At 42.1% G+C, this 24,661-nt stretch overlaps 1 protein-coding gene, 1 long non-coding RNA gene and 1 pseudogene across 3 annotated transcripts; 2 read left to right on the top strand and 1 right to left on the bottom strand.

Annotated features, from left to right (window-relative positions):
* Positions 1-814: 814 nt before the first annotated feature.
* Positions 815-5,744, bottom strand: LOC124465386. 2 transcript variants are annotated; one of them, XM_047017142.1, is made up of 4 exons: positions 5,628-5,744; positions 4,100-4,166; positions 1,762-1,979; positions 815-1,139 (listed from the first exon to the last, which is right to left on the bottom strand). In XM_047017142.1, exons 1-4 carry the CDS (start codon positions 5,742-5,744, stop codon positions 1,131-1,133), a joined length of 411 nt encoding a protein of 136 aa, XP_046873098.1. In that variant the 3' UTR covers positions 815-1,130. The 2 variants fall into 2 exon arrangements, with proteins under 2 accessions (XP_046873098.1, XP_046873097.1); XM_047017141.1 differs by lacking the exons at positions 815-1,139; positions 1,762-1,979 and having other exon boundaries at positions 2,200-4,166; positions 5,628-5,716.
* Positions 4,457-5,732, top strand: LOC124465390. The gene is made up of 2 exons (XR_006955790.1): positions 4,457-4,511; positions 5,644-5,732. It is a non-coding gene; the product is annotated as an uncharacterized LOC124465390 (long non-coding RNA).
* Positions 5,745-8,004: 2,260 nt separating the features above from the next.
* LOC124465347 lies at positions 8,005-11,283 on the top strand (annotated as a pseudogene).
* The last annotated feature ends 13,378 nt before the right edge of the window (positions 11,284-24,661 follow it).

The following is a 24,661-nucleotide window of genomic DNA, read 5'->3' as shown; positions in this document are numbered from 1 at the left end:
TCTGCTTTTCACAAAACTTAGACCGCAGTAGTAGATGCATCTAGTTGAGCTAACTAACTAGCTAGCTATTGAGTGGACCTGAAATTCCTGCCGAGCGTTGCTGGACGATAGGGGACCCAAGGCTTTAATCTGCAATTCATTGTTGCTAGCTATAATCAGATGTACTGTAGGCTAATAATAGCAGATTCTGTAAACTGTGTATGCCAAAGAACACCAATAATTAGAACTAATTTGACAGACTATAAACCAACGAACTTTGGTTGATACACATGCTCTTTGGCTAGCTACAGTAAAAGTGTTGCATAGCTCTACTGTCTAGCGCAAACTGCATTTAGAATCTAACAAGCTATAATCTAACAAGCCATAATCTTACAATACATTTTCTCTACAGCTGGCTATATGAAATACTACTAATAACAATTGATTTGTGGTGGTTGAAATATGAAAAAATGCAGGATTTTCATCAATTTACCAGCTCACTTGCTTCGGACCCCATAAGCCATCCCAGATAGCAAAAATCATCTGGCCCAGATCCGGGCCAGAGCCTCCATAAAGTCTGGGCCAGATCCGTAAAACGGACTCGGGCCGGTGTCCAACGGCACAATGGGCCAATACCGGCGCGGATCCGTTTTACGGATGTGGTTCACATCCGGACCGACACTGGGCCAGTTCCAAAACGGCAACGATTATTTAGGTTATATTCCCCATATATGTTAGTTCACGCTCAATATAGTTCTCAGTAAGAAAAAAAAAAACGAAGATTTTCAAATAAAATACTTTTATTAATTTTCAAGCCATTAGTTTAAATATATGTACATTCTCAAATTTTAACATAACAAAAAACACAAATGTATAAAAATACAAATAATAAAAAATACAAATCTTTTATTAAATCAAATCAAATGCATAAGAGGAAGAAAACCATGTCCTAGTTTAATGATTCACTTTAACAATACTAAATGCACACATAAAACAGGAATGAACAATGAGTTAGACAGAAGACACAAACTAAGAGGTCTCCTTGGCCATCGCCCTGTCTTTGCGGCCGCCTCCCCTGTCAGATGCCAGGTTGAACCATCTTATGGCGCAAGAGTCAATCTCACTGTCCGGTGCACTCTGATGATTCTTCCTTACAGCTTCTGTTGAGGGAGTTTGTCCATAACTTAATAAAACTGTCACTAACAGATATTCTGAATGTTCCACTTATTCCAGCTAATTCTTCATTGCAGTGGTTCTCAAACCTTTCCTAAGGGACCACCTGTCCTGCATGTTTTAGATGTTTCCCTGCTCTAACAAACCTGATTCAAATGAATAGGTCGTTATCTAGCTCTGTAGAAGCCTGTTTACGAACATGCATTTGAATCAGGTGTGTTGGAGCAGGGAAACATCTAAAACATGCAGGACAGGTGGTCCCTGAGGACAGGTTTGAGAACCACTGCTCCATTGTTTTGACAGCTACTTCACTGTATTTTACAATACTTACTGATTAACAGAGTTAAAAAAGGTTTCTTCTTGATCAAAAGACAAAATATTTGCTACAATTATGCACAGTTTTGTTGGCTCATGAAATCAGGTCTAAAAATGTTGTTTTGTGAACTCTATGAAGTTTGCAATTCTGCATCAAATGCTGGGTTTATCTGAACAGAACCCTGCACTCAACACCAGCTAAACAATGTTAAAACCCAGTAGACTAAACAGCAGTGATGGATGTCGCCTTAAAGGTGATGATGTAAAAAGACAATGAAGTTGTTGGCTTTATACCATGTTTTGCTTAGCATGAGAATTCCTTGAGTCTTTCAGCCACTCCTCCAACTCCTCCACTTCAGACATGGTGGCCAGTGGGAAACTCATATTGTCCGGCATCTCAGCCACTGGAGTTTCTGTACCCACTCTTGCAGCAAGACTGTTGACAGCAGCAGCAAGTTGCATTTGTTGCTGCTTGATGTGTTCCAGCAGGGTCAGGATGTGCAGCTGAGCCGCTACAGAAAGAGTTACAATACATGTTCTAAGAAAATCTGAGCCCATAGGATAGTTAAAGAACCTTTCAATTTTTGAGAAAACTTTGAATACTACATAAATTCCTTTCACAGATTGAGTGATGTTATGTAAAACACAGATATCTCTGCCTATAGCAAAAACATTATCGCCTGTGGCAACTTTCACTGTCCATTCTTTAGTATGTAGCTCTCTGTACTGTGCTTCAGCTTGAAGGCCATCAGGAACAGGTCCAACATAATGTTGCCTTCTTAGACCCTCACGACAACCAATGCTGCAGATCTTTTGAACCTCTGATAACCTTCGTACTACCTGATCCTGGACTACCTCTTCAGTTTATGAAGGTAATTTTCAAATGGAAAAGCAGAGATAGTGTCCAAACAACCATGCACATCTGCATCTGCAGACAGGTGGACCAAGGAATGGACATTATACACTAAGGCATCTCTGCCGTACAGCTCCCCAAAATGACTAACAAATGTGGAGAGCAGTGTGTTTGCATATGTACTATACATATGGACTAGCTGTGGACTGACAAGGATGGAAATACCTGTAGATAACAACATAAAGTTGTTATATAAATTACTGTCTAAATATGGTTCCAGAACAACAGGGCCTGTATACAAGAGAAATTGTCTGAACTCTGTAGCTTTCCAACGATCTAATTCTCGAAGGGATCATGGTTTCCTTGCAAACTCTGCTGGTATATACCTACGCATCTGAGTTAGACTTTCTGAAATCCTGTCAACAAGACTAGAGGACAAACGAAACATCAGAGGGCCCCTCAGCCAAATGTTTAGCAATCGTCGCATTACACCTAAACATGCAAGGTGCATGTAATCAAGGGGAAACCGAGTTACCATACCAACATCTAAATTAGAAAATCCATGAGGTCCTTCATGGTGATGATCCTCATCAGCTCTCTGTGAAAATGATGAGTCAGTCCGTAACATGTAATTATTTAAAGGGTAAGTCATTCATCTGTTAATGTAAACACCTGGCTGGGAACATTTATCACATCCGTGATATCCATTGTGAGCCTTTGTGTTTTTTACAAATGCCCTAGCAGGTGTATCACACACAACAGAAACCATTTCAAGGAACACTTTTTTCCCACTGAAATCAAAACCTCTCTGTAGCTGTTGTAACTCACATGTGAAGTCTTGCAAAAATTCTTCAGCTGGATAAGGTTTTTTACTGCCACAAAAAATGCCTATGACAACAGGTTCCTTCATTGGAACACTTAACAGAAGTCCTAAAATAGGCCAAAACTGAATATTTGTGCTTTTAAACAGTGGTAACCCATCAATATTAATCTGCAGCTTGAATTTAAAGCCATCAGCAACATTGCGTATATGTTGAGATAAGGTGTTACGAAGCGCTGCCAAGATACCTGTATAATGATACAACCCACCACATTTTTCTTGTATTTTGTAATTAATTTCTGTTTTGAGGACAGTCCTAGCATCTTTTGGCAGTTCTGGGTGGTACACCCTCAACAGGGTAAGGAGGGCTGTGAGCGCGACCAAAGAAATACTGAACTGTACAGCCCAATTGGCTAAGCTGTCCAAAAGGCTCACATGCTCTTCATCAGTGTCATCATCAGACTCTGAAACCATTTCTTCTCCCCCCCATTCTATGTCTGTGTGATGGTCATCTGAATTGTCATCCTCCACTTGAGGAGTAACGCTAGAGTCACAATCATGGTTGCCATCGCTGTCATTGGTGTTGTCACATGGGTCTGCCCTGTTTTCTACCGCCTGTTCTGTTAAATGAGAGTCGTCTGCAATGTCATGGAGTCGTTTTTCTAATGCAAAGCGTGCCCTCCGCCTGACTCCGGAGTCTGTTAATGGAGGTTGCCTCCTTTTCATCTTCTCTCTAAAATAGATTCTGACAGAAATACATGTTTTAGGGTCCATCTGGGGTTTAACCCCAGCCCTCTACTGATCTTTATTTATTTATTTTCCACTGTATATGTGTGTGTATCAGACATTTATCTGAATAACAACAAAGTTAATACAAAAAAAACTAAACAAGTTAACACTTTTTACTCCTTATACCCATAAATATTGTAACACATTGTATGTTTGTGTGTTTGACTCACCTTCCTGTTGTGCTGAAGACGTGATGTGTGACTCCTTTCTGTTACAGTATTCCAGATAAACCTCAAACTGAAAGAACATTTTTTACATGATTAAGATTATTATTGTTTTAACAAATGAATACGATCAGATATTATTTCTCAGATCAGAATCAACTAATTAAATGCCGTTTCAAATTATATGGTGAAATAATAAAATACAATGGAAAGTGCATGATTTTTGATTGGCCGATTGACTCTGAAAACTAGCTATTCACAAGCAACAACTTGCTTCTGAATGGTCATTTCAAGTAATTGACAGTTGCCGTTGCCAATGCTCACCCATATCCTGTCTGGCTAAAGATCCTACTGTAGGACTGTAGAGCTACAAATGAGCAACGGACAGCGACGTTGAAGAGAACTGTTCAACATCGAGGTAAGCGTGATAATATAATAATATAAATAACATGTGCAACAAGTCATATTTAATTAAAATGATGGAACACAGTGTATTTGTTACGTTTGTGTCGTAGCTCGCTAACTATGGCATATCTGGCTAATGTTCCGTTAGTAGGACCGAGCTACAGTAGACAAAGCTAGAGCTAACAGTACATTAGTAGCTCGAGCTAGCACTATAGCTACTGGTTTATTTTATAGCAGTTCTTCCAGTCGTGGTTTTACAATAGCTTTTAAAATTGTAGAATGGACAAACCAATTGGTAATTACTATGTATATATACATATAACAAGTTGGTAGCTACAGGTCTATCCATAAAGAGGCATGCCCGGCCAGTAGAAATAGCGTTAGCTTAGCTCTAACAATTTAACAGAGCACACCACTGGATCGTATTCGATGTAGCTATATTGCTAGCGCCATCTAGCTACAGCAGCTAGTATACGCACTGTATAATGAGATGTACACTTACATTAAGTCATTTTTAGTTACAATAATATTATAAACTTCTATCTACTTACTCAACGTTACTTTTCAAAAGCTGGTACTGTATCGTTAGACCACCTAGTTTGCTGGTGTCCTCTAACTGCCACAAATAACGGCTTGTGTCCGAATGTTTAGCCACAAATTCACGAGACAGCCATCTCGTGCGATCAGCTTGCCCCTTGTTGATTATAACTGGACAAAAACATTTACAGTACTTGTTTGTACCGGTTTAACGTTGTTTTTATATACAGTTTGGGATGTAAAGTAATATACGAGGTCTATCGGTATACTGCAAAAGTAAATGCTTAACTGATAGTTGCCATGCACTTCTAAAAGTCTAACAGCAAATGTCAAATTATGTCAAAAATACCTTTAAGTCATGAGTTAGCTTGGCTATTTAACCAACTAAAGACCTCCTTAATTACCAGAGGAGGCCTGTTGGATTACTCCTCCTCTTCTAATGTTATGTTCTGATTGCCAGTGGGTTGTTGTTTATGGTGACTCTTATTTAGCATGTAATGGGCAAATATTTAACATGGTTCTGTAGCAAGATGAGTTTAATTTTCTTGGCTGTTTCTGTAAGAGCATCTGCTAAATGACTAAATGTACTTACTACTTTTATTTTCCAGTGAGCAGAGCGTTGAAGATTCTTCCTGGTGATCTGCTGCCCATCATCAACAGTGTTGGGGACTTCTGTGTGCTTCTTCTCACTTCCTGCTATAACAACCATTCTCCATTCCACAAATATAGCTGTTGTTTCTACTCATTTGTCAATTGTGTACAGCAATCAAGTGCCAAGAGGGTGTGGGTTTTCATTCAAACAACCACTATACCAGCTGATTTTACAATTGAATTGCTGCTCTTTATGAAACGGGAGCCACAAAGTGAAATCAGATGGTGTAGTCGTGCTTGGTTACGTAAATGTTTTTCAAAGTTATGTAAATGTTTTTTTAGCACGGTAGGCAATTTGGTGACAACCTGGCTGGTGTGTCACTGACTATCCAATGTTATCAATCCATATAGCCTCCCTATTATAATTGCACATCCTCATTACAATTTCCAGAGGGCTTCTCTCATAAGCTCCGCTAAGGATATCCCTCCTGGAATATGCACATTCATGTTTGTTAGTTCAGACTGTCAATAAATCTGCCATCTTACAAGTTTAATGCAGTTGACTGGCTTGATATTGCACAGGTTTTGCATCCCTTATGTAAGAGCCATTTTCATTGGTTTATATTTCACATCAATTTGCACACACTGCAACACTCATGGGAATGTAAAAATGTTTGTTGATGGAGCTTGATGGACACATGTACTTGCATGTTCAATGGAAGAACATTGTGATCAATAAGGGCCATCAAAACACGGACAACAAGGAGTCTGTAATTTCAACTGCCAGCTACGGAGCGGCGTAAGGTAGAAGAAAGCGCGTCAGGTAGTTATAGGCATAGACAGTTTTAAGTCTGTATAGCAGCCCCTAAGTGGCCTTAAGTTGTAGTCTTGGCCATTATACATAAACTGACTTTTTAATCACACATTGTGGTGCTAATTGTGTGTTATTGTTTGTTTAACCACCTACATGTGGCTGCACCGAGTTTGCCAACCGTGGTTTCTGATGTTGTATTATGGGGTAGAATGGTGTATAATTGGCCTTGTGTATATCAGGGTGAAGGCAATGAATGCAGGTAGGCCTATGAGTGTGACCATTGACATTGTCTTACAATACAAAGTGTAGCACACAATGAGGGTTAAGGAAAATGTTCCGATGACACAGGTTATTACTGGATAAGAGTCGGCTAAATGACAATGTTATCAACGTAGACTATTAAATATGCAAGCTGTCTTTTAAACACTCGATGTCCAATACTTTTCATGTCTGGGAATGTGTGAAAGGTGTTTGAAACTCGATTAAGACGTCGTCAATGACGAAAATAGACTGAGCAAATTTTAGTGTAAAATTAATGATAGAGAAATGTCCGAATCCGTTCCAAAAACGGGCCAGTTCCGTAAAATGATACTTAGAATGTAGCATTTGTATCAGATCTGGAACGGATCCGCAAAACGGATGCGACTGTTACGCGGATCTGTCGGAACTCAGCCAGATCCGGCGCGGAATCAGCTGCTATCTGGGATATATGGCTCCAACAGCTCCAACTGCATTTAGAATCTAACAAGCTATAATCTTACGAAAATGTTTATCTTAAGTTGGCCATATGAAATACTACTCATAACAATTGATATGTGGTGGTTGAAATATGAAAAAATGCATGATTTTCATCAATTTACCAGCTAACTTACTTCGTAGACACTGAAAATGAATGGGGTTCAACGGTGGAAAATACAATGTTTGGAACTATAGGTTGCATGAGACACGCTTAACTTCCGCATTCCTCGATAACAATGGGAGTCTATGGAAGTGTCGCAACTCTCTTTTTCTATGGCTCTGGGTTGTGTAAGCTACCACTCTGTATCAGCAGTCATTTAATACTTCCATACACTTAAGCAATCTACCGCCCTTATACTGTTTGCAGAACATTACAAAGTGTGGTGTAGACCAGTACATCACAGTAAAACATATTTATTGTATGAAAAATACACAGTTCTCAAATACACATGTATGGTTTTAATGTGTGATAACTGGGCAGAGTAATTAAAACATGTTAATCCGCTGGTCCACTAGGTGGCAGAAACCCTCTGTTGTTACGGTTGAGTTAACCTATACTAAGCACAGAACAAGTTCAGTCGGGAATGTGTCTCTGTTGGCCATGTTGAGTGTGCTGCATACTGTGTTCGCCAACAAAGAAATAAAGTTCCTTAAATGTGTAACAAGAAGCCTCCGGGAGTTACTAAATAAATGGCGACGAGGATAAACTAAAGCCGATGCCTCGTGGGGATACAGCGGATGCAAGCGAAACAGTAAGACTCTATAAAGTTGCTACGTTAGCATGAGCGGATCCGACTCCAAGTCAGACGTTACTCCGAGAATAATCATGGCGGCGGCCTTGGTAGGGAGCACCGCTCCGTTCGACAGTGAGACACAGACGTGGGAAGAATATTGTGAGGTTCTTCACCATTTTTTTGAAGCTAACGAAATCACAGATGCAAGTCGGCAGAAAGCTATATTTTTCAGTTCAGTGGGAATTCAGACGTACAGCCTCGTGAGGAACCTTGTCAGTCCCGCCAAACCAGGAGACAAGACGTTTGCCGAGTTGGTCAAGATTTTAAAGGAACATTTCAACCCCAAACCCAGCGAGATTGTGCAGCGGTTCAAGTTTAATTCCAGACAGAGGAAGCTTGAGGAAACAGTAATGGAATACATCGCCGTGTTAAGGAAGTTAGCACTGGACTGCAGCTATGGAGACAAGTTGTCGGAGATGCTACGCGACAGACTGGTTTGTGGGATTGGAGATGACCGCATTCAGCGCCGACTGTTGTCAGAACCGGATTTGACATTTGAGAAAGCACTGAAGCAAACTGACAGTGAACCAGATCTCAAAACTGGAGCAGTATCCAATTCCCAGAATTGAGGACTTGTTTGCCATCCTTTCAGGTGGAAAGAAATTCACAAAGTTAGATCTGAGTCACGCCTACCACCAGATTCCATTGGATGAGGAAGCAAAAAAGTATGTAACTATAAATACACACAAAGGCTTGTTCACATACAAAGTGTTACCTTTTGGAGTTTCATCATGTCCGGCTATTTTCCAACATACCATGGAGGGACTACTGCAGGGCATCCCTCGTGTGGCAATCTTCCTGGATGACAGCCTGCTGACGGGAAAAGACGACAAAGAGCACCTGCAGACTCTGACCATGGTGCTGAAACGGCTACAGGAGGCTGGTCTAAGGCTTAAGAGGACCAAGTGTGTGTTCATGAGTGAGGAAGTGATATTTTTGGGTCAAAGTGGATGCAACAGGACTGCACCCAATGCATGAGAAGGTGGAAGCGATCAAAGAGGCACCCTCACCTTCAAATGTGACAGAGTTAAAGGCATATCTGGGACTATTGAACTATTACAACAAGTTCCTACCAAATCTGTCTACCGTCCTTACACCGGTGCACAAACTGTTACAAAAAGACACAAAGTGGCAGTGGGGAGATGCACAACAAGCAGCCTTTAACACATCAAAAGACCTCATGCAGTCAGCTCAGGTGCTTGTGCATTACGATCCAGAGAAGGACATTGTGCTGTCATGTGACGCGTCACCATACGGGGTAGGTGCCGTTCTGTCACACCACATGCCAGATGGAACTGAAAGACCCATTGGTTTTACCTCACGAACACTAAACACAGCAGAGAGGAACTACTCACAACTGGATAAGGAAGGTCTGTCAGTGATGTTTGGAATACAACGCTTCCACAAGTACAATTATGGACGGAAATTCACTATAGTGACAGATCACAAGCCGCTGTTGTCACTTTTCAATGAGATGAAAGCAGTGCCACAAATGGCCTCGCCCAGGATCCAAAGGTGGGCTGTAACACTGAGAGCCTACGAATATACAATAGTGTATAAAGAAGGAAAACATCACAGCAATGCTGACGCTCTCAGCCGCCTTCCTTTGCCAGATACACCTAAAGTGTAGACGTCGGAAGAGAGGGTTCTCATGCTGGAGAGCTCTGACATCACGCTGATGACAGCTGATCAAGTGAAAGCATGGACAGACAAAGATCCAGTACTGTCGAGGGTGCGAGAAATGGTTCACAACGGCTGGTCAGCAAAAGACAAAGGGGAGGAGTTTGCCCCTTATGAGGTGAGGAAACTTGAACTGAGTATTCAAAATGGCTGTGTGATGTGGGGGTCGAGAGTGGTTGTGCCAAAACCAGGCCAAGGAAGTGTCAAGAGACAACTTCATCAATGCCACCCGGGAGTGTCCAGGATGAAAGCATTGGCTAGGAGTTACGTATGGTGGCCGAAGCTGGACAAAGAGGTAGAGGATACGGTAAAGGCCTGTACAACATGTCAGGAGCATCGCAACGTCCCGGCACCAGCTCTGTTACACCCCTGGGATTGGCCTGACAAGCCCTGGAGTTTTATTCACGTGGATTATGCTGGACCGTTCATGGGGAAAATGTTTTTTGTGCTCAAAGATGCACATTCAAAATGGATGGACGTGTATCCAGTGAAATCTGCCACTTCAGCCACCACAATTGAGTGCCTGCGAACCAGTTTCAGTAACCATGGACTGCCTGAGTTGTTGGTGTCTGATAATGGCACTTGTTTCATCAGCACAGAGTTCAACGTGTTTCTAAATAAAAATGGAATCCGTCATGTGACCTCTGCACCCTACCATGCCTCCAGTAACGGGTTAGCAGAGAGAGGGGTACAAACATTTAAGAGAATGATGAAAAAATGTCCAGAAGGCACGCTGACAGCTAAAGTAGCCAGAGTGTTATTCAGCTACAGAGTGACACCTCAAACTACAACAGGCCTTTCTCCAGCAGAGCTGCTTCTCGGGAGGAAACTACGTTGCACTTTGGATTCCATACACCCAGACCTAAACAATAGAGTGCAGAAGAAACAGGAAAGACAAATGAAAGATCACGACAAAAAGGCAAAAGAACGCTGGTTTAAAACAGGAGATTCAGTGCTGACCCAGAACTTCAGTTTTGGACCCAAGTGGATGCCAGGAATCATTGAGTCAGTGACGGGACCAGTGTCATACAAGGTGATGTTGGGTGATGAGAGAATAGTGAGGAGACATGTGGATCAGATCCATGCTCACCACCAGAAACCAGGAAGAGGAAATGAAAAACAACAAACTGTGTCAACTCAGCCCAACACAAAAGATGAAGCATGGCTGGATACTGAGGAGGTTGCGCTCAGGGGTGACCAGTTGGAAGAGCCAGCAGCAACAGCAGTTGTAGGAAGTTCAGACCAAAGTGCTGTGGCAAACCAAACTCCAGTGAGGAGACTGGCAAAAAGGGAAACTTAAGTTGCCCAGTTATCTTAAAGACTTCAAATTGAACTAAGAGAACGAGACTCGTTGATAAGTGTCCCTTAATATGGACACCTAACCAAACAGGACAATAAACTGATGTTTGTGTTGTTAGAATGTTCCTAAAAACAAATGTTTGTATAACCTGCTTAAGGAGGGAGGGATGTGATAACTGGGCAGAGTAATTAAAACATGTTAATCCGCTGGTCCACTAAGTGGCAGAAACTCTCTTGTTACGGTTGAGTTAACCTGTTTTGCGGGCGGGCCCGAAACACTGTCCCCTCCTCCCCCAGTTATTACGCATTAAAAATCATAAAAAAATGTTTTCGAGTAGTACACGTTATACATCGTTGGAAAGCTACGATTCTTGTGCTTCCATTGAAATAAACCAATTCAAGCTCAACTTGCAACAGAAAGTAGCGTCAACGTCTTTGTCCGGTGACCGTTCATTCAACAATGCCAGAGAAAAAAGTTGTACTTACCTTCGATTACTTAGGAATGTCCAGGTATGCACACAACTCATCAAAACCTCATCTGCTTACATTCCCAAGGGTCCAAAGTATCAAACCATGTCGAGTAGTTGTCCAAACAAAGAATTATATCCAAGATCTTGTTGCTTCATTGTTACTTCGTAAAAAAAAAAAATTCTGTCTCTCAACGCACTTTAGCTCATAGCATGAGATCTGGGTCAAGTAGAAACACGGGGATAGTCTTAAAATGTCCGCTACACTCTGACCTTTTGATAGACACCTTGGTTTAGCCAATAGGAGCTTCCATGCCCCGGTGACAGTCCTCTAAAGCCAACTAGGTCTCTGCGTCCAGCCCGCCCCCGCCCCCTCTACACGATTTTTTCTAACTGGCTTGGATTGACTCTGAAAAGAGCTAGTTATCCTTGTAGCTTAGCGCTAGCTGTAAATGGCGATACCCCATATGCCAGGTTTTGTGGAGCCTTCAAAATAAAAGTCGATTGCGCAATATGTCAGTGTTCTTTGTGTGCCAATCCTGGGAATCAGATAAATCACTCCAATGTGTTCATGCTTCAGTTTTTGTGTTTCAGTAATACTAATGAGGGATTTAGCTGTTATATATGATAGTTCTAAGGACCACCTTTCATTAGAGATAACAATTATACCTTTTTATCCTAAGAATTTGACCTTGGTTAGAAGGGTCATTCTGGAGTCTCCAAAAGGCCCTTTTAGAAAACGTCTGGATGTACTCTTATAAAAACATGTGTCAAATATGAATATATTGTGGTATTATGTTTGACTTTTGATCTGAATTGGGTAAGGCTTCAACCTGTGGTCCAATTCTGTCTTCCAGCTAATACCTACCACCTCTAGGCCTCTTCAGGCCTCTGTTTTCAAAACAAAATCTAGGCGGAAAAAGAAACTTTCACTTTCCTTGTGTTCAAGCTTCTATTACTCAACACCAGTAGGACTGAAGGGGGTCCTGACAACAAGGAACATAACTTCAGAGTGTCAGCTTTCAAAAGAGTCCATTTACATGCATGTACTCCAAATGGTTCAAGAACAGCAGTCAATTTACTTTGGGTTTGCTGTTTAGGCGTTTTTAGGCACATTAACAGTCTCCCAGAAAATGTTAACCTATACTAAGCACAGAACAAGTTCAGTCGGGAATGTGTCTCTGTTGGCCATGTTGAGTGTGCTGCATACTGTGTTCGCCAACAAAGAAATAAAGTTCCTTAAATGTGTAACAAGAAGCCTCCGGGAGTAACTACAATGAATGAACACGAAAATTAGACCATCAAGTAGGCTTACAAAAATGAACGACATTGAATAAATAACGAGGCTAAGTACCGCCAGAAACTACTGGTACATCGCATTCAGTTGGTTTAAACGGCTGCTATAATTTTAGCTGACCACTAGATTTCACTGTGCTCTCCAATTTCAATGAGTAGAACAAAACAGTAGCCTACCATTAGCATAGTAGTTAGTAAAAGAGATATTAGCAGCATCTGCAGAATTAGTCGTTGTAGTGTGGCATAAGATATAGCAGTATCATTAGTGGTAGTAGTTGTGTTGTGAGGCTCTTAGTCTTTTAATGAGACGAATTGACTGAATAGCTAGTCTTGTGTCTCCACTAATCAGCTAATACCAATCACCTGTGTAAGAGACTGGCGCGTGTTTGTGTGGTTGCCAGGGTGATGGTGCAGCTATGGCTGCTTATGTGCTGAGGGCAGAGAATACCAGAAATTTAGCTAGAATCCACACCTCAAAAAAGTTAACCTAGACGCAAAACTATACGTCCAATCCAAGAAATAAAGATATTTACCGAGACCCAAGACTCTCCCGAAACCAGAGATGTTCTTTATACAGTGCCCTCCAAAAGTATTGGAACAGTGAGGCCAATTCCTTTATTTTTGCTGTAGACTGAAAACATTTGGGCTTGACATCAAACGATGAATGTGAAACCAGAGATCAACGTTTCAGCTTTTATTTCCAGGTATTTACATCAGGATCTGATGCACAAATTAGAAAATATCACCTTTTTGTTCGAACCCACCCATTTGTCACGTGAGCAAAAGTATTGGAACATATGACTGACAGGTGTGTTTTGTTGCCCAGGTGTGTCCTATTACATACATTATTCAATCAATAAATACCACTGAATGTCTACACTCAGGTTCAGATTGGGTAAGATAGGTTTTGTCTATGCAGACTGTATTCAGAGGTGAAAACAACATGAAAACCGGAGCGCTGTCTTTGGGTGAAAAACAAGCAATTGTGAGTCTTAGAGAAGATGGAAAATCAATCAGAGCCATTGCAGAAACATTGGCCATAGCCAGTACAACCATTTGGAATGTCCTGAAGAAGAAGAAAACTACTGGTGTACTAAGTAACAGACGTCGAACAGGTAGACCAAGGAAAACATCAGCAGTTGATGACAGAAACATTGTGAGAGCTGTAAAGAAAGACCCTAAAACAACTGTTAGTGAGATCAGCAACAACCTCCAGATGGCAGGAGTGAAGGTATCACTATCTACTGTTCGCAGAAGACTTCATGAACAAAAGTACAAGGGCTACACCAGAAGATGCAAACCACTCATTAGCAAGAAGAATAGGAAGGCCAGGCTGGAATTTGCCAAAAAGTACAGAGATGAACCTCAAAAATTCTGGGACAAAGTTTTATGGACTGATGAGACAAAGATTAACTTTTACCAAAGTGTTGGAAAGGCTAAAGTTTGGAGAAAGAAAGGAACTGCTCATGATCCCAAACACACAAGCTCATCTGTGAAACACGGTGGAGGTAATGTCATGGCTTGGGCTTGCATGGCTTCTTCTAGGACGGGCTCATTAATCTTCATTGAGGATGTAACACATGATGGCAGCAGCAAAATGAACTCGGAAGTCTACAGAAACATTTTGTCTGCCAATTTAAGGAAAGATGCAACCAAACTGATTGGCAGAGCCTTCATCATGCAGCAAGATAACGACCCAAAACACACTGCCAAAACAACAAAGGAGTTCATCAGGGGCAAGAAATGGAAGGTATTAGACTGGCCAAGTCAATCTCCAGACTTAAACCCTATAGAGCATGCATTTTACCTGCTTAAGAGGAGACTGAAGGGAGGAACCCCACAAAACAAACAACAACTGAAAGAGGCTGCAGTGAAAGCCTGGGAAAGCATCAAAAAGGAAGAATGCAAAAGTTTGGTGACGTCAATGGGTCACAGACTTGCTGCAGTTATTGAAAGCAAAGGATTTGCAACTAAATATTAAGTCTTATTCACTTAAATATGTTTTAAGTATATCTGTTCCAATACTTTTGCTCACATGACAAATGGGTGGATTCAAACAAAATGTGATATTTTCTTAGTTGTGCATCAGATCCTGATGTAAATACCTGGAAATAAAAGCTGAAACGTTGATCTCTGGTCTCACGTTCATTATTTGATGTCAAGCCCAAATGTTTTCAGTCTACAGCAAAAATAAAGGAATTCGCCTCACTGTTCCAATACTTTTGGAGGGCACTGTATGTCTGTGCGTTCAGAAATACGGCTCTACCGGCAGTTTATAAATCTTGTTATTTTTTGTTGTCTGTGACGAATTTGTCACCAGATTTGCATTGGACTCTATGGGGCGAGAGTTGGACTTTGTCTCGCTTTTGTGGGGCTCTGAATAAATGTGTAAATCTGTTGGATTCCACAGACAACTGTCTACGACCAGCACAAAATTAGTTATCTATTGATCCAAAAACGAAGCATGAAGATTAAAAATTGTGGCAATGCTTGCAAACTAGAAATATGTTTTCAACGACATCTGAAGCTCCCCTCCACTCTAACAGTGCGTTCACACTGCAGCGACGCGATGCGAGCGACAACATGTTTTCCATTCATTTCCTACGAAGCCAGGCGAATCGCTTGCGTGGCGCATTGTGGGTAGCGACGCAGCAGAGTTCAGATTTTCTAAACTTTATGCAAATGAGGAGCGATTTTCGCTAGCGATGGCCAATCGGAGTGTTTTCTTGTTTCTCGTAACGTAGCAACGATGGCAAACATTTCTAGCTTTTTAGGTTTCAAGGTGGAGGAGAAACTAATCGTTTGTGTGGCTGCTTACCCAGTCCTGTACGATACATAACTGTATTTGTACAGAGATGTTAATTTTAAAAAAACAATGCATGGCGCAAGGTTTGCCGAAGTTGTGGGTGCTTGTACCTGTCAGTTTAGTCACATTACACTACGTAACTTTGCTCTGTGGTAACTAGCTAGCTAGCCCGGCTGGAACTCCCTATCGTATCGACAGATTAGCAGAGACTGAGGAATATAGTATAACGTTTTTTACACATGTCAACGTGTATGTCTATTAAACAGTTTTGTATGTTGTATACAAGCTGTATTTTGATCGATGTTGCAACTACGTAAACCCAAGTCTGCACACTTGGCCATGACAACTACAACAGTGACTTTAGAGAACTACATTCTACATTTATCTGTTTGAAACGCCCCCGAGCGTGGTGAACTGTGGGAAGGCAAGCGATGGCAAGCGATTCGCGTCGCTGCAGTGTGAACGCACTGTGCGTTCACACTGCAGCGACGCGATGCGAGCGACAACATGTTTTCCATTCATTTTCTATGAAGCCAGGCGAATCGCTTGCGTGGTGCATTGTGGGTAGCGACGAGACAGAGTTACAGTGCGTTCACACTGCAGCGACGCGATGCGAGCGACAACATGTTTTCCATTCATTTTCTATGGAGCCAGGCGAATCGCTTGCGTGGTGCATTGTGGGTAGCGACGCGACAGAGTTGAGATTTTCTCAACTTTATGCAAATGAGGAGCGATTTTCGCTAGCGATGGCCAATTGGAGTGTTTTCTTGTTTCTCGTAACGTAACAGCCATGGCAAACATTTCTAGGTTTCAAAGTGGAGGAGAAACTAATCGTTTGCGTGGCTGCTTACCCAGTCCTGTAAGATACATAGCTGTATTTGTACAGAGATATTAATTTTAAAAAAACAATGCATGGCGCAAGGTTTGCCGAAGTTGTGGGTGCTTGTACTTTCAAATTCAGTTTAGTCACATTACGTAACTTTGTTCTGTGGTAACTAGCTAGCTAGCCCGGCTGGAACTCCCTATCGTATCGACAGATTAGCAGAGACTAAGGAATATAGTAAAACGTTTTTTACACATGTCAACGTGTATGTCTATTAAACAGTTTTGTATGTTGTATACAAGTTGTATTTGATCGATGTTGCAACTACGTAAACCCAAGTCTGCACACTTGGCCATGACAACTACAATAGTGACTTTAGAGAACTACAGTCTACATGTATCTGTTTGAAACGCCCCGAGCATGGTGAACTGTGGGAAGGCAAGCGATGACAAGCGATTTGCGTCGCTGCAGTGTGAACACACTGTAAGCGTTTCAGTCTGCACTCTAGGCTTTCTCGTACACACCCATGTAAATCTCAGAAACTATTTGAAAAAGTCATGAAACACAATCAGTGATATAAAAAAAAGTTGAATAGATATCAAAAAGATGAATTATTTAAAAATTGTTTAGGGTTTTGTCAACATTTTAAAGTTTAAATGGTGGCTGTAGCTGAAAGATTGAGGAAAAAGAAGGATTTGAAACTTGAAGAAGTTTAAGAGGATTGAGAGGATAAAAAAAAAACTCAATTGGAAAACCATGTAAAAATTTGATGAATATTTATTTATATTAATTCAAGCATAAGAGGTACAAAGCTGAAAAGTCATAGCGCCCATGGCCTGAAACTGCTGAATTTTTTGATAGCTGAACGGTTTTAATAGCTGAAGATTTGAAGGCGCTGAAAGGTTGCGCGGAAGAAATAGAATAATAATATGAAGAAGTTGAAAAAAGATTCAAAGAAAATATTGGAATGCTGAAGCAGCATTCCAACAATTAATCGATCCCACCGCTGCCACCAAAAGTCTGTGGCCCGGTAATAGTCAGACCGGACACAGGAATGTAAAGATTGTTTTAATATTTATTTGTGGGTTTGATTCCCTGACTGCACTTATGAAGTACAGTATTAATCTTTAAGCTTGGAGGAGCTTTCCGAAACAGAAAAATACTAATTTCCTAACTTAGCTGAATGTAGGCTATACGATAAGTACAAAATAGGCAACAGTATAAGCAACAGTAGTGGCTCTTTTTCTACTGGTGTACAGTCTGCGCGCCAAACCACACATGGAAACATGAAAGACACCACAAACAATATCTCCCCTGCTATTCCGCTGTTTCAGCTCACACGCAGTCACCATACGACGGTATCAGAAGCTAGCGCTTCCATTATTCTACCCGCGCTAACTCCATGACGTGAAATGTGATTTCACCACCCTCGCGAGCTAACCGTGAACTGCTCTTAAGGTGACAGTGTAACCCCAACCAAGAAGCCGCTATCCAAGCAAATAAAACAAACAATGGTATTCAACAGCTCAAAACAATCCCTACCCCTTGCTCACCTGACTACACATACATTACAGTATTGTTGCTTGCTTTTCTACAGGTACACTTGCACTTTTGAGGTTCATGTTGTTTAGTTGTAACTTGTTTGGCTACATGCTCTTATGGTTCTTCTTTTTGGCACTTACTGTATTTGGGTTTTTGACAATGTATGCTTCATGTTTTGGCTACCCGAAATGTTTGGGGCTATCGCGTTGTTATGATCAGTGACCTATGCACTCTTGTAAAGCTCTCTTGAAAGTCGCTTTGGATAAAAGCATCTGCTAAATGAATACATGTAAATGTAGATTGAGACACATTGTATTCTGGATAGAAAACATCTACTACAGTAACTGTAGCACAGTGCACATTAGGGATATTTCTAAGGTTCACTGCCATACTGACAAAACATCTAAACATTTTGACCTGCAGTGTATACACAATGCCAAAGGGACTTTTCATTTTGGGGGCACTGACTATTTGTATGAGAAAAGGATTTAGTTTTGACTGATAAGTTGTCTGTTTTAGGAAAGAGATGACCCTTTGCAGGTGTTCCATGGTGTTTTGCTGAACCATCTGGGTTATTTTGGCAAATGTATTTAAAGGTTTGAGAATTTTCTCTTTTTTCTCGAGAGATGAGCCAAAGCAAACGAGAAGGAACTTTTCATTTTGGGGGCACTGACTATTTATATGAGAAAATGATTTGGTTTTGAAGCATGAGTTAACAGTTTTGGGTGAGATATGACCTTTTGAAGGTGATCTATGTAGTTGTGCTGAACCAGATAGGCTATTTCACTAAATGCACGTGGAGCTTTGAGAATGTAATTTCTGTTTCAAAAATTGAGCCAAAGCAATCGAGAAAAACTGTAAAAATAATGGTCAGGTGGTCAGATGGCTGAGCGGTGAGGGAGTTGGGCTAGTAATCAGAAGGTTGCCAGATTGATTCCCCGCCTTGCCAAATGATGTTGTGTCTTTGGGAAAGGCACTTCACCCTACTTGCCTCGGGGGGAATGTCCCTGTACTTGCTGTAAGTCGCTCTGGATAAGAGCGTCTGCTAAATGACTAAATGTAAAAAGAATGTCTGAAAGGGGTGTATTTATGTAAATGTCCACATTGCCTCAATATCTTTGTGTCAATAAATCAAATATAATTTTGACTGATCGTTTTCAAACCTTTTTGGGTTCAAGATGACATCACTCTGAAGTACCATCAACAATTTCACCTTGGTATGTCAAAATATGATTGAATTTGAGTGGTTTAAACTTTGGCTGAATCTAACAACTCTTATCACAGAAGAAACAGCTTACTTTTTTATACAGTAACTGAACATGACAATATTCAACACTGAGAATAACTCAATAGACAGGGACAGTGACCTGCAAAGTGAAAGGTTGTAGGTTTGAATCCAGCCGCAGTCATTTAGCCTTTCTTAAATTTGAATATCTGTTTAGTTAAACAGGATGACATCATTATGAAATACCATGCGCAATTTCATGCAATTCCACTTTGAAATGTCAACCGCTTCTTAACCTTTGTCCCAAAGCTGATTAAAGCTAATACTTTGCCCTTTCTACTCTTACATCTGCAACAGTTGGTGTGTAGCAGAGAGGATAGAGAGGCTGCCTTGTAACCTTATGCTCATGAGTTCAAATCCCCATTCAGCCTATTGTAGTTGGCCCAACATAAAGTAGTTTTGCTCTCTTGTTGTCCAACTCTTGACCTTCTACAATGTAAATGTTTATAATATTTTGCCATTTTGCGGAGGAACCCGCATCGCTGCTTGCAGCTATATCTGTTATATCAGAGGGCCCCCCAATCAGTTTCCGCCCCCCCTGAGATACAACCCTTGCTCCGCCCCTGTTGACACCTCTGTTTAATTATTACCTTCAGGGAGACATCAGAATCAGAATGATTTTATTAGCTATGATTGTTTGCGCAAACAAGGAATTTACTTTGGCAGGGAGGTGCATACATTAAACATATAGGAATATTGAAACTTAAATATGTGAAATAACTATACAAAAGGAGCAAAGTCTAGCTAATACTAAGGGGGGTCTAGCTAATGCCAAGGGGAATAAAAAATAAAATATAAGTGGCCCTAATTTACAATCTAACCTAAAAATATAGATAGTGCAAACGATACAATAGTGCAAATTGAAATGTGCAGGGTGTCATTGTGCAGATTGTGATTTAAAGTCAATGTGAGTCCTTGGCCTTGTTAAAGAGGCCAACAGCGGATGGGAAGAAACTGTTCTTGTGGCGTGAGGTTTTGGTCTTGATGGACCGCAGCCTTCTGCCGGAGGGGAGTAGCTGGAACAGGGAGTGTCCAGGGTGGGAGGGGTCAGCCACAATCTTCCTCGCTCGCCTCAGGGACCTCGAGGTGTGCAGTTCCTCGAGGGAAGGCAGATTGCAGCCGATCACCTTCTCAGCAGTGTGGATGATACGCTGCAGTTTGCTCTTGTCCTTGGCAGTGGCAGCAGCGTACCAGATGGTGATAGAAGAAGTGAGGATGGACTCAATGATGGCTGTGTAGAAGTGCACCATCGTTGTCTTTGGCAGGTTGAATTTCTTCAGCTGCTGTAGGAAGTACATCCTCTGTTGTGCTTTTTTGGTGAGGGAGCTGATGTTCAGTTCCCACTTGAGGTCCTGGGAGAGGATGGCGCCCAGGAAGCGGAAGGACTCCACAGTGCTGACTGGGGAGTCATCAGGGTGATGGGGGGTGAGTGGGGCTGTGTTCTTCCTGAAGTCCACAACCATCTCCACTGTCTTAAGAGGATTGAGCTCTAAGTTGTTCTGGCTACACCAGGTCACCAGGTTGTCCGCTTCCCACCTGTAGTCAGACTCGTCCCCGTCAGAGATGAGCCCAATAAGGGTGGTGTCGTCCGCAAACTTTAAGAGTTTGACAGACGGATGATTCGAGGTGCAGCTGTTGGTGTACAGGGAAAAGAGCAGAGGAGAAAGGACGCAGCCCTGAGGAGAGCCGGTGCTGATGGACTGGGAGTCAGAGACTTGTGTTCCCAGCTTAACGCACTGCTTCCTGTCAGACAGGAAGTCTGTGATCCACCTGCAGGTGGGGTCGGGCACGTTCAGCTGGGAGAGCTTGTCCTGGAGCAGGGCGGGGATGATGGTGTTGAAGGCAGAGCTGAAGTCCACAAACAGAATCCTGGCGTAGGATGCTGGGGAGTCCAGATGCTGTAGGGTGAAGTGGAGGGCCATGTTAACGGCATCATCCACCGACCTGTTGGCTCTGTAGGCAAACTGCAGTGGGTCCAGGAAGGGGTCTGTGATGGATTTGAGGTGGGCCAGCACAAGGCGCTCAAAAGACTTCATTACCACAGAGGTTAGGGCGACAGGTCTGTAGTCATTAAGTCCTGTTGGCCTTGGCTTTTTGGGCACAGGGATGATGGTGGAGGACTTGAGACAGGCTGGCACATGGCATGTCTCCAGGGAGGTGCTGAAGATGTTTGTAAAAAACATGCTTGGCCTTTCTTTGTAGGCCTTGGGGAATTCACTAAAACACAGAAAATCTATGAAGTCAAGGATTTCTTTGACAATTGGATCTCTTTGAAATTTTCCTCAATCATTCTGCCCTCAGATGTGAGAACTCTTTGGCTGAAGATACTTTCAGATATTTTCAGCTAGTAAAATGTTGTAATGATCTGCTTGCTATACAACATATTCAACCTACCTGTTTCACAACAGACAAGTTTATTGTCAGTGTAGAGGTATATTAATCAATAATCAAATTAATATATGACATACGATTGATATTTTGGTTTGGTTTATTTCAGACAAACAACTTAGTTTCACACAGTTGAGCTGGCAAACAAAAGCATATTTACAGCAGTCAGAAACAGGTGTAGGCTGAAGCTCATGGTTATAATGCCTTTCCTTTATGAAAACATCTCATGTCTTAATAAAATGAATATAAATAATTATTGTCTTACATCATTATTATGTTGACAATCAGATCTGAACAGAATACAAAGCATTAATATTTCTTATGCATTAGAGTTGCACAGTCCAAATACAACAGTAACACAATACAACAGTAATACAATATGGATTGGTACAGTATGTCCTTGGCTCTTAATGTCCAAGACCATTTAAATGGGTGACTCGGTGCCCAGGCCTAAGTGTAAAAGATGCTCAGCCATGTTGATGGGTTTGTTTTGATTATGTCTGTCTTCTCTGCATAGGATCATGGTCCAGTGAATCAGATCCAAGAGTGCCGGATTTTAGATGAATGCAAGAGACTATTTCAGTGACTTAGGTAGTAGGATGGCGCAATCAGAAGCGTTTTAGGGAGTTTATGAGTTTTTTTGCATGTACTCTAGTTTGTGTGTATGCAGATGTGTTTGTTAGTCTTTTATGTGTGTATGTTTCAGACCTACACTTGAGAGGTGGCTGTGCCAGTCCGTTTCAGCATCCTGTTGCGGGAAACAGGCGTGAGTATTCATATCTCAACCCTACGGTCTCAAAATGGCTCCAGGTCGAACCCTCCTTGCAATATTGATGGTCACAGTGGCACGTCCGATTTTGCCAGTATGTGGAGGCAACATTAGGACTCACTACTGAACTCTGTTGGTCCAAACGATTGTAAGTCCGGGGATCTCAGCTAGGATTGAGGCCTGCCTCGCAGACATCTCCGCCTGGATGACTGAGCTCCACCTCCAGCTGAACCTTGCCAAAACGGAACTTCTCATCATCCCGGCCAAACCCTCCATCTCCCATGACTTCTCAATCACCCTGGGATCTGCGACGGTGACCCCCTCATCCTCTGCCAGGAACCTTGGGGTTACCATGGATGACGAGCTCTCCCTCACGGCCCACATTGCTGCGGTCTCCCGGTCGTGTAGATTCACCCTCTACAACATCCGGAAGATCAGGAGATACCTGTCTGAGCACTCCACCCAGCTGCTTGTCCAAGCACTTGTCCTCTCCAAGTTGGACTACTGCAACTCGCTGCTCGCCGGTCTCCCATCATGCGCAACCCGCCCTCTTCAGAGGATTCAGAACGCAGCGGCCCGTCTGGTCTACAATCTACCCAGACGCTCCCACGTTACCCCGCTCCTCATCTCCCTCCACTGGCTACCCATAACGGCCCGCATCAGATTCAAGACCCTGGTACTGACCTTCCGAGCAGTGAACGGGACTGCGCCCGACTACATCAAGTCTCTCCTGCAGCCTTACACCCCCACCCGCCACCTACGGTCTTCTTCAGACAACCGCCTGGTGGTCCCACCTCTCAAGACCGCCCGGTCCCAGCACAAGCTCTTCTCCTGCCTGGCACCCCAGTGGTGGAATCAACTCCCCACCTCCATCAGAGACACGGACTGTCTCTCCACCTTCAAGAGAAGGCTCAAGACACACTTGTTCCGGGAGTACAATGGTACTTAGGAATGGTTTGCTGAACCCAACGCTAGTTTCCTCAAGGTTCACAATGACTCTTGCTTAGACTGTTGCTCTTGTTGGTTAGTGGTAGCTGATTTAAACTGTTGTATTCTTTTTTAGTTAATCCTATTTTTATTGCTTTCCTACAGGTACACCTGCACTTAGAGATTAATGTTGTGTAATTTTTAACTTGTTTAACTACATGCTCTTATGGTTTCTTCCCTTTAGCACAATTTTTTGGTTGTTCACAATATGTACTTCTTGTTTTTGACTACCCGCAATGCTGTGGGGCTATCTTGTTGTTATTATCAGTGACCTATGCACTTTGTGAAGCTCTCTCTTGGAAGTCGCTTTGGATAAAAGCGTCTGCTAAATGAATAAATGTAAATGTAAGTCATCTGTAGATGTCACAATTAACACAAACGTCAGCTATAACCCCAATATGTCAGCACCTGTACCTGAAGTAGGCGCAGAAATTAAAAAGCTACCCAATGGGAAGTCGTGCGATGCTGACGGCTTATCAGCTGAGCATTTAAAGCATGCGGGATCTCGGTCTACCGTTCTGTTGTCCCTTTTGTTTTCGGCCATGTTAGTGCACGGCCATGTCTCCCCTATCCTACTCAAGGTAATTCTTATTCCAATAATCAAGAAACAAAATCTTAATCCTTCTATTAAGAATAATTATCGTCCCATTGCTATTTCTAGCCCCATTTTTTTATTGTTTGAATCACTTTTGCTCAACCGCCTGGAGAAACACTTGTCCAGCGAATCAAGTTTGTTTTAAAAAACATCATGGTACAGACATGTGCATTTTCACTCTTAAGGAGATCATATTGTACTTTAAAAGACGAGGCTCTAACATCTTCATCTGTTTCCTTGATGCCTGTAAGTCAGAGGTCTTCAACCCTGGTCCTCAGGGACCCCCTGTCCTGCACGTTTTAGATGTTTCCCTGCTCCAACACACCTGATTCAAATGAATGGGTCGTTATCTAGTTAGGCAGAAGCCTGTTGACGACTATTCATTTGAATCAGGTGTGTTGGAGCAGGGAAACATCTAAAACGTGCAGGACAGGGGGTCCCTGAAGTTGAAGACCTCTAAGGCATTCGATAAGGTTAACCATTATGCACTGTTTCAGACAGTACGTTTAGTACGTACCATTGTATATTGGTTTTATAGGTTATCCTTCAGGGTACGCTGGGGGACTACTGTGTCCACCAGGGGAGTCTACTGTCTCCACTACTGTTCAATACGTATGTTTCGAACCTTACTGGGAAGCTAAATGCCGCCAATGCTGGCTGCTTTATTGGGAATGTCCCTGTTAATCATTTATTGTATGCTGATGATATTTGCCTGATATGTCCGTCGGTAAAGTCTCTGCAGAAACTGATTC

This window comes from Hypomesus transpacificus, unplaced genomic scaffold (genome assembly GCF_021917145.1).
Source record: "Hypomesus transpacificus isolate Combined female unplaced genomic scaffold, fHypTra1 scaffold_48, whole genome shotgun sequence".
Lineage (NCBI taxonomy): Eukaryota > Metazoa > Chordata > Actinopteri > Osmeriformes > Osmeridae > Hypomesus > Hypomesus transpacificus.
Note: the sequence above shows the minus strand (reverse complement) of the source record. Positions and strands in the feature narration are given on the sequence as shown.

Coding starts and splice junctions, on each gene's coding strand:
- LOC124465386 (XM_047017141.1), bottom strand. CDS start 3,914: ATGGACCCTAAAACATGTATTTCTGTCAGAATCTATTTTAGAGAGAAG.